Genomic DNA, 8,588 nt, shown 5'->3' with positions numbered 1-8,588 from the left:
TGCTAAGGATGTCGGCAAGATCTGTGCCCCCAGGGCTGGTGGTCTGCCCGGAGCCCGCTTCCACGCAGGGAGGCCATTGGGGCTGTCGGCTGACCAAGCTCTCAGAGGACACTAACTCGGCAAAGGTGCCCTGGGCATCATCACAGGAGGCATCTAGGGGCCGGGCTCACGCATGAGTGTCCCTGGGCTCGAGCGCCTAGAACTATTGGAAGGCAGCATGTCTGGCTGCGGCCTTGGTCGTAACCCCCTGGGTTGCAACAGGGTCCTCACTGCGCCACTGTTGGAACGCCTTCGCGTCGGCTTGGGCCTCCGTGCCAACCCAAGTTGTTGGGTCGACGGTGGTTGGATGGTCACCATTTCGCCCAGTTGCAGAGCTGGTGGGTGCACACAGTGTCCGGTCATGGCTACCTTGCATACATTTGCACGGGTGCGGTGATGAAAACGTCTGCTTAGGTGTCCTACCTTCCCTTGTAGTTCTATGTTCAGGTCACCACAGATAGTGCATTGTTGGCGAAAGAGAAGATGTATCACAAACAAAATGCAGCGGGAGTCTCTTCTAGAGAGGAGATCCAATCTTTTTATTATCAATATGTTTTTGGTTCTTTCTTCTCTTCACTTCTTCTTTAAACTTAAATCTTCTCTTTAGAAGAGACTCTAACTGTACTTCGTTCGTGAAAAACATTTTATCTTTCACCAGCATGCAGCTAGCTAGGAAATAAGGATGCATGATTCATAGATAGAACGATGGGTCAAATTAGACGCTAGACAGGATGACCGGTCGAAGGAACGATAAGGATTCTCTGCATGCATGAGGCAAGGATTAATGCCTCATTCTCTGCATGCGTCAGAGTTCTTCAATTCGCAATTTCCCGAAGGAAGAAACGAGTGCTAGCTACCCATGCTAATCGATGGAACTGTGTGCTCTTCGTAGATTCTCGCTAGCTGGTGCTACTAGAGCAACCTACCTACTGAACACACATCCCCAATAATTTGCACTACCTCGATAATAGTCGCATGATCACACATGCCAATGGTCCATATAAGCATCGTATTCTTAGCTCCATCATCGATGGCATGTTAACATTACGCACTCCCGTTGGTTCGTGTCGTGCAGCAGCAATCAGGGGGCGCGACCACTGCATGAGTGAGGCAGCTAGGCTGCCTAGGCATCTGTTTAGTTAGCTTGTTGAGATTCGATGGGCATCTTCAGCTGCTATACCTAGAGAGAGTACTGCACATCAGCACCACGACCTAATCATGGGCGCATGCATGCATGTGAATTGAAGGAAGCTGTAGCTAGGCTTCTGTATCATCCGAAAGAAGCTAGACTGCCAATGCATATATGCTGCAAGCTAATTAGGAAATTGAAGAAGATATGGGAATGCTAGCAAGTTCATTTGCCTTGGAAGAGGCATACACTATACGTGGCATCTCCAGGCTACTTATGTTAAGTTGCATGCACGAATTATCTCCAGTGGCCAAGCCAGTAGTACATGCATTGCATGCAACCGGCCGGCCAATTATGCCGTAAGATTCTCCGTTCCAACAGGCGTCAACACGTATCCACAACGAGACACCCAGAAACGAGATCTCGGAGCAATGATGTCGATCGGGCCGGGGTGCCGTAAGGACCAGCATATATATATATACTCCATATGCACAGCCATACACTATTCCATGTTTCTACTACTAATTAAGTTTTGTCTTCGCCATAGTTATTCTAGTTGAGTTATTCAGTTTGTGCAAGGTAGGTGGCTGCTCCACAGCCAGTTTGCACGACCTGCCCTGGAGATTAATAGTCTCTGCTAGTTTTTTTAGATAATGAAAAACTTAATTTCCGGTCTTTGCACTGTACAGTGCACACTTGATTCCTTGTATTATAATTGGGATGTATGACTCATAAGCGAATCAGCAAATAAGTACTCAAACTATATATTATCTAGCACATATTCTAAAATTAAATCGGCTCCCATTCTTAACGAAAACTTTCTTTCCACTATCTTCAATCTTTGATATTTCTTGTGCACATCTTCCCTGTCCTCCTCTTTCTAGTCCCTTTTAGGTGAAAAGAAAACATAGATTATTCACGGCACCTTGTGGTTTGCTGAGTTTGGTGACGAGAAGAAAGATTTGCTTCGTGTTCACAGAGTCTTGTGCGCTGATTTCCTAATGATTCCGATCTCTCTCGTTCCTGGCTCCAAAGTAAGCATGCAAGGCTGCAGGAGGAGGAAAACAGCAAAAAGGCCAGGTATATATAGTAGTTTATTCAGTACTTCACCGTGAATACACATGCATATGTAAGACATGCAAGCTTGCATGCGCGCAGATTTAAGATCCAATCACACCAACCAAATCGTGGGGCTAATTATCTCTGTGCTAGACAGCTAACTGGATCTATACGATGTTTAGATATATACGAGTGTACACAAGTCAAATCCAGGGACCATGCTGCATCAATCGGCGACAAACAAGTACGTAATTGACCAACCTACGTTAGCCTGACGACCTAGTACGTGGATTAGATAAAAAAGAAAAGGAAAAGCTGTTTGAACAAACAGCGGTTCATGCTGCCGACAGAGCTCGCGCATTGGCTGGTAGATCAAACCCTTGCATGCATGTCATGCATCACCCGGTAGCATACAAACTAGCCGAGAGTACGTGCACTTCCTTGCACGGGTACACGTATATGTCGGTCGATCTCTCTCCGCACGTCATCGGGTCGACAGCTCACGGTCGGCACGTGCACGTACGCACGCATCCGCATTGCGTCATGTCGACCGTAGTCGGCATACGTTGTTAGTACGCCGGTGCATTGACACGACGACACGCCCTGGAGGACACGGGCATAATTGGTCGGTAGCTACCCTAGCTAGACGAACAAAGCAGTAGCGGTCAGAGATATATTAGCCGATCAGTCGTGTCGTCGCCACCCGCGGTCGGAGTCGTCTCCGAGACTGACACCTCCTTCACGTCGGTTTTCCGTCGTGTCGTCTCTGTTGCTACTGTCAGGGACAGACATGCATGTGCCGCTACTCTGCTGCTACGGACTAGTAAGTGTAGGAGTATATATTATTACCACCCTAGCTAGCTTAGGGACCTAGTACGTGGACGCATGCAATATGCATCGCCGCTGTGCGATGCATCTGCATGGCATGGGCCGGCGGTGCGCCGCTGTATGAACTAACCCATGACGCCGGGGTCTGCTGGGTGCGCGCGCGCGCTGAGACAAGGGCAGGCATGCCTGCACGCGAGAGAGGACAAGTGACCGGCGGATCGGGGGTGGTGGCAGCGCAGGGACGTGTCAGCGGAAGCGGTTCACGGGGGTGTCGTGCACGCGCGAGCGCACGTCGGCTCGCGGAGGCCACCCACAGGGTGGCGCCACGACGTAACGGCCGCGCGGGGTGTCACGAGGGGGCTGCGCGTGGGGTGGTATGGCGCCGGAGGGCAAAATTTCACAACGCGGTGCGCGTTAAGATTTGTACTATAAAGTTAATGAAAAATATACAATATATAAAAAAATTAACAGATAGATAAGAAGGATGAAAGATCGAGACATACGATACATATGTACTGAAGTTGTATTTTCCTTTGGCACCGCACACTGCACACACGTCCGCGCGGCGCCCGCCTGGTGTCCCGCGGCAGCTAGCTAATTAGCTCGCGCGCCGTCTCGTCTTTGTCCCGGCTGGCTGTACCGTTGCCAGACCAGGCGAAACGAAGAAGGCTCCCGAGTCCCGATCGAGCAAGTAAAACTGACGCGTACATGCATGCTGGTGCGACGAGTACAACACGGCCGTTTCAACTCGGCGGGGCTGGATGCGTCGCACCTGACGGTAAAAGGCAGACGCGTCGTCGTGGCACCGATCGAATGTTGGTCGGGTCGCACCAGCGTACGTGCGGACCACCTGGCCTGGCCCCCGCCGCGGCGCCGGCCAAGCTACAGAAGCTGGACGGGACGCGCCGGCGGAAACCGAATAGGATGTTGTATTGTACTGCACGATATGGAACCATCCCAGGGCCTCTCGGCGACCCAGAGGCCAGGATGGGATGGCTGGTTCCGTGGCGTGGCGGGTCCCGTCACCCCATGGCCCCTACGCCCTTAGATTCGCGTCGCATTCTTGGCTTCCCGCGCCAAGTATAAATAGCAGCCTCCCTCCTCGAGTCCTCTGCACACCACTCGCTCCTCCACTTCCCCTCCGCTCTACCAAGCTCAAAGAGCAGAGTCGTTGGTTCCACTCCAAGGCTTCGACCAGATCAGCTTGGTCAAGAGCTCGCAGACCGATGACGAAGCAGAGCGTGGTGGTGCCGGAGGTGGCGGTGGCGATGCCACCCAACTCCGCGCCGCTGTTCCCGTACCCGCCGCCGCGGGCCGCGCCTGGCGTCGCCGTGCGCAAGAAGTACCTGCAGGCGCAGATGGAGCTCGGCACCGGGCTCATCAACGGCTTGGTCGAGTCCATGCGGGCGTCATCGCCCACGCACGCCAAGGAGACCGCCGGCGTCGACGAGGAGCACGCCGCCTGGATGGTCCGTGCATTCCCAATGCCTACCGACCAAGCATGATCGCAGCTTACGTTGCGATACTCTCGCAGCTACTCTGTTTCTTGGTGCGTGTGTACTAATTAAAATGCCTCTCTGTTTATGTGGACTCGATCGGGATCGAGCAGGTGAAGCACCCATCGGCGCTGAGCAAGTTCGAGCAGGTCGTGGCGGCGTCCAAGGGGAAGCAGATCGTCGTGTTCCTCGACTACGACGGGACGCTATCCCCCATCGTCGACGACCCAGACGCCGCCTACATGTCCGACACGGTAACCACGCTTTCTTCTCTCTCCCCTGTTTCACTACCTGTCCAATTCCAATTGTTTCTCACCGCGCGCGTCTGTGATTCTCCGGGCAGATGCGGCAGGCGGTGCGGAGCGTCGCCAAGCACTTCCCGACGGCGATCGTGAGCGGGCGGTGCTGCGACAAGGTACACACATTAGTGACTAGTCCCTCCTCAATGCCATCGATCACGGAAAGTAATCATGTTACCTAATTTGGTTCCTTGCTGTTTACGCCCAGGTGTTTGAGTTCGTGAAGCTGGCGGAGCTCTACTACGCCGGCAGCCACGGCATGGACATCAAGGGCCCCGCGAAAGCCTCCCGGCACACCAAGGCCGCCAAGGTACCCATCGATTCGCGCACTCAACTGTCTTCCCTTCTTGTCACTCGACGGCCACCCAAACAAACGTGGAGGAGATACTTATCTTGCTTTGCCTTTCCTTGTGTGGCTCACAGGCGAAACGAGTTCTCTTTCAACCGGCGAGCCAGTTCCTGCCCATGATAGAACAGGTACTACTTCTCCTAATGCTAAATTGCTAACGGTTGTGCCTTTTCTTTTCTTTCTCTCATTCTCTTTGCAATGCTAGCTTGCTCAATTTGCATGCGTGAAGCTTGAGCTGATGAGAACCTGCTTGTGGTGTTGCTCGTTGGTGTGTTGTTAGGTGCACGAATCTTTGATAGAAAAGACCAATTGCGTACCTGGAGCCAAGGTGGAGAACAACAAGTTTTGTGTGTCTGTCCACTTCAGATGCGTCGACGAGAAGGTACGCCAAATGTTCCTTTCCTTTTCCTTCTCCAGAATTTGTTTCTTAAAAAATAGCGTGTGTTAGCCCGGCACCCGCTTGCTCTGCTCCTACCAATCTACCATCCATCCTTTTTCACCATTGGTAACAAGCTCCTCTTCGTTTAACCATGTATTAACCGTGTCCAAACATTTTTTTGCAGAGCTGGAGCACATTGGCGGACATAGTGAAGTCAGTGCTCAAGGACTACCCCAAACTGAAGCTCACGCAAGGGAGGAAGGTGAGTTTGCTTGTCGAGCCCTACCCAGCCTTGAGATCAGACGTCGTTGCTGCTGTGACATGGTCACTAAGTCATTGTCCCTCTCCTTTCGAGAAAAAAACTAAGTCGTTGTCCCTGGACCATTGGATTCTCCTGATCGATGCAGGTGTTGGAGGTGCGGCCCACCATCAAATGGGACAAGGGCAAGGCCCTCGAGTTCCTCCTCGAGTCGCTCGGTTTCGCCGACTGCACCAACGTGCTGCCGGTGTACATCGGCGACGACCGCACCGATGAGGACGCCTTCAAGGTGCTGCGCAAGCGCGGCCAGGGCATCGGCATCCTCGTGTCCAAGTACCCCAAGGAGACCAGCGCCTCCTACTCGCTGCAGGAGCCCGCCGAGGCAAGTGCTGGTTGCTGCTATTATTATCTTTAGTCCACCTCACGCGCGACGGCTTTCATTCCCGGGGACCACCGCGCCGTCGGTGTCTCTGGGTTAACTCTGCCGGCGTCCAGTTCTGCCGCCACTTGCCGCCGCGACGCTGACATCTCTCGCTTGTGTGTGTGTGTGTGCAGGTGATGGAGTTTCTGCTGCGGCTCGTCGAGTGGGAGCGCCTCTCCAAGGCCCGCCCCAAGTGGTGATCGACCAGCCTAACGACCAGCGGCGGCGATCACGAGGAGATTACCAAAGGAATTAGCAGCATATTACGGGTGATTAATTAGAGGGAGCGTATCTTTGTTACCACTAAGCTCCCGTTATCAGTGTGGTGTCGTACCAGACCTTACTAAGCCACCGCGTGCACAGCACAGTCATGTGCGTCCGTCCGTCCACGGTGCCTCCCTTCTTTTTACGGGGGTGCGCCCTGTGGTTGTTGGGGACCCGGCGAAAGCTTACAAGCTTTTGCTTTTCATGCACCGGCCCCGGCTAGAGCGACCTGGCGGCTGCGCAGCAAGGTGAAGAAGTACGCGCTGCTGTGTAATTATTATTATTACTATGGCTTCTGAATTTCCGATTGTGTAAAAGAGTAAGTACGATGTATGGAATGGAGAGCTACCGGAATACCAGCAACAATCTCTGTATTTTTACCCCTGAATTTTCTGTGATCTCTCTCTCTCTCTCTCTCTCTCTCTCTCTCTCTCTCTCTCTCTGAGAAAGCAGGAGAACTGCATTATTCATTCCAATCAAGTGGCAGAATTTTTTCATCTTCATGTGTAAAAGAAATCAACATAACTCATTTATCTAGAGTGCTTTTTGGCTGGACATGCATCCAGGATGCATATGGGTCCAATGTCCCTGTTGGACCACCCGTTACTAGCTAGAGTGCAATGTATGTTATCTGCTCAAAAGGTTCCCAAAAAGTTGCCTACTTTCTTGTCAGCATTGGTTTTTGGAAACGCCATGAGAGGCATGATCCGTCCATTTGGCTTAGATATGATTCCTAAAAGGGATATTCTAGAAACTAGGTTAAGGCAGGGCGTTGATCAAAGGAAAAAATTGACAAGTGATGCGCAAGTACGAGTGGACCTCCACTGTAATAAGTTACTCTACTTTCCTAACAACTAAAGTAATCGCAGTTAGTTTTTTTACACGGGAAACTCATTTCCATTACAGAATAACGAAATCCTGTTTTACATTATGACTTACATCCGAAAACTAGATAGAGCGAATAGACTGAGCAATTCAAACAGACCGAAATATCCTAGCTACAACCGTTAGTTGCATTCTAATATACGTTGCATTCCAGGACAGCATGTCTTAGGTTGAAGACAGGTGCTGTTTTCTTGTCTGAATTTTGTGCGTGTGCATATAGGTCTTACAGATTAGAGTACTTTTTTTCTCTTCTGTAGACAGATCCACCAAGCTACAACCGTTTTTATGGCTAGGGTACAAACCCATCCTAGCTTCTTCCTTTTTTCTCGAAAAAAAAAAGAGAAGAGGGGAAATTCGTTATCTCATTTGACAACCGTTTTTATGAGCCAACATATATCCGTCAAATTTGACAGCAACTGCTACGACAGGAAAGAAAAGGATCCAAATCGCCATCTCACCTCAAAGTAGAGCTGAAGCCACAAGTACAGCTTTCCGAGCGCTTTCAAGGCAAAATCTGTCTTTCGTGCAGCTCACATCTCAATGAATGCGTGTGGTTATCACCTGATTTCTTGGTCCGGGTCCATAGATTTTTCCTCTGAACATCCACCGCCATTAAGTTCCGGAGAGTAATCATTGGGCGGCGACCACCTGGAAATAACCGGTCGACAAATCGCCCCTCCCACTGTCACTGCTGCATCTTTCTTTCTACCGTCTCTCTTCTTCCATTCTTCGAAAGCGATGCCTGATATCTACGCTCCATCGATGGATAGGTATAGGCAGCAGGATAAGAGTAGGATAAGACCATGATCGAATCGTTGTTCATCGATCGATCGATGGATGGCAGAAGACCAGTTGTACAAGTGAAGGCTTTTCGGCATCTATTCTGACGAAACGTTTCGGTTCTTTTGCGCTGCTGGCCTTCTGTTCCTGTCGTGGTGTCACCTCATGACTCGAAACAATCACTTCCTGCTCTTGCAGCGGTATCCTCTTCTCACCGTGCGTATGGACCGAACCACTGAGATTCGATCAGCAGTGAAAACTGCTAGTGCTAGATCATATCTGATTATATCCTAACAAAACTGAAGAATTGTTACCGTTACTGTTACTGTTACAGAAAAAAAGCTAGTAAAGCAGCAGGCATGCACTTTGCAACGCAAAAAGCTACAGCATACCTCTTTCTC

The 8,588-nt window shown here is 50.9% G+C and overlaps 1 protein-coding gene across 1 annotated transcript; it reads left to right on the top strand.

Moving 5' to 3' along the window:
• The first annotated feature begins 4,176 nt into the window (after positions 1–4,176).
• On the top strand, positions 4,177–6,888 carry LOC133896317 (probable trehalose-phosphate phosphatase 6). Its single transcript, XM_062336897.1, has 9 exons — positions 4,177–4,524; positions 4,665–4,805; positions 4,895–4,966; positions 5,059–5,160; positions 5,274–5,327; positions 5,480–5,581; positions 5,763–5,840; positions 5,986–6,219; positions 6,393–6,888. The coding sequence occupies exons 1-9, from the start codon at positions 4,282–4,284 to the stop codon at positions 6,456–6,458; spliced, it is 1,092 nt and encodes a 363-aa protein (XP_062192881.1). The 5' UTR covers positions 4,177–4,281; the 3' UTR covers positions 6,459–6,888.
• The last annotated feature ends 1,700 nt before the right edge of the window (positions 6,889–8,588 follow it).

This window comes from Phragmites australis, chromosome 16 (assembly GCF_958298935.1).
Source record: "Phragmites australis chromosome 16, lpPhrAust1.1, whole genome shotgun sequence".
Taxonomy (NCBI): domain Eukaryota; kingdom Viridiplantae; phylum Streptophyta; class Magnoliopsida; order Poales; family Poaceae; genus Phragmites; species Phragmites australis.
This window is presented reverse-complemented; position numbering and strand designations above follow the sequence as displayed.

What these genes read in the sequence shown, in the direction of transcription:
- LOC133896317 (XM_062336897.1), top strand. Translation starts at nt 4,282, where the DNA reads ATGACGAAGCAGAGCGTGGTGGTGCCGGAGGTGGCGGTGGCGATGCCA. An exon ending in AGGAGCACGCCGCCTGGATG is followed by an intron (nt 4,525 to 4,664) that starts GTCCGTGCATTC and finishes GGGATCGAGCAG; the next exon opens with GTGAAGCACCCATCGGCGCT. An exon ending in GGCACACCAAGGCCGCCAAG is followed by an intron (nt 5,161 to 5,273) that starts GTACCCATCGAT and finishes TGTGGCTCACAG; the next exon opens with GCGAAACGAGTTCTCTTTCA.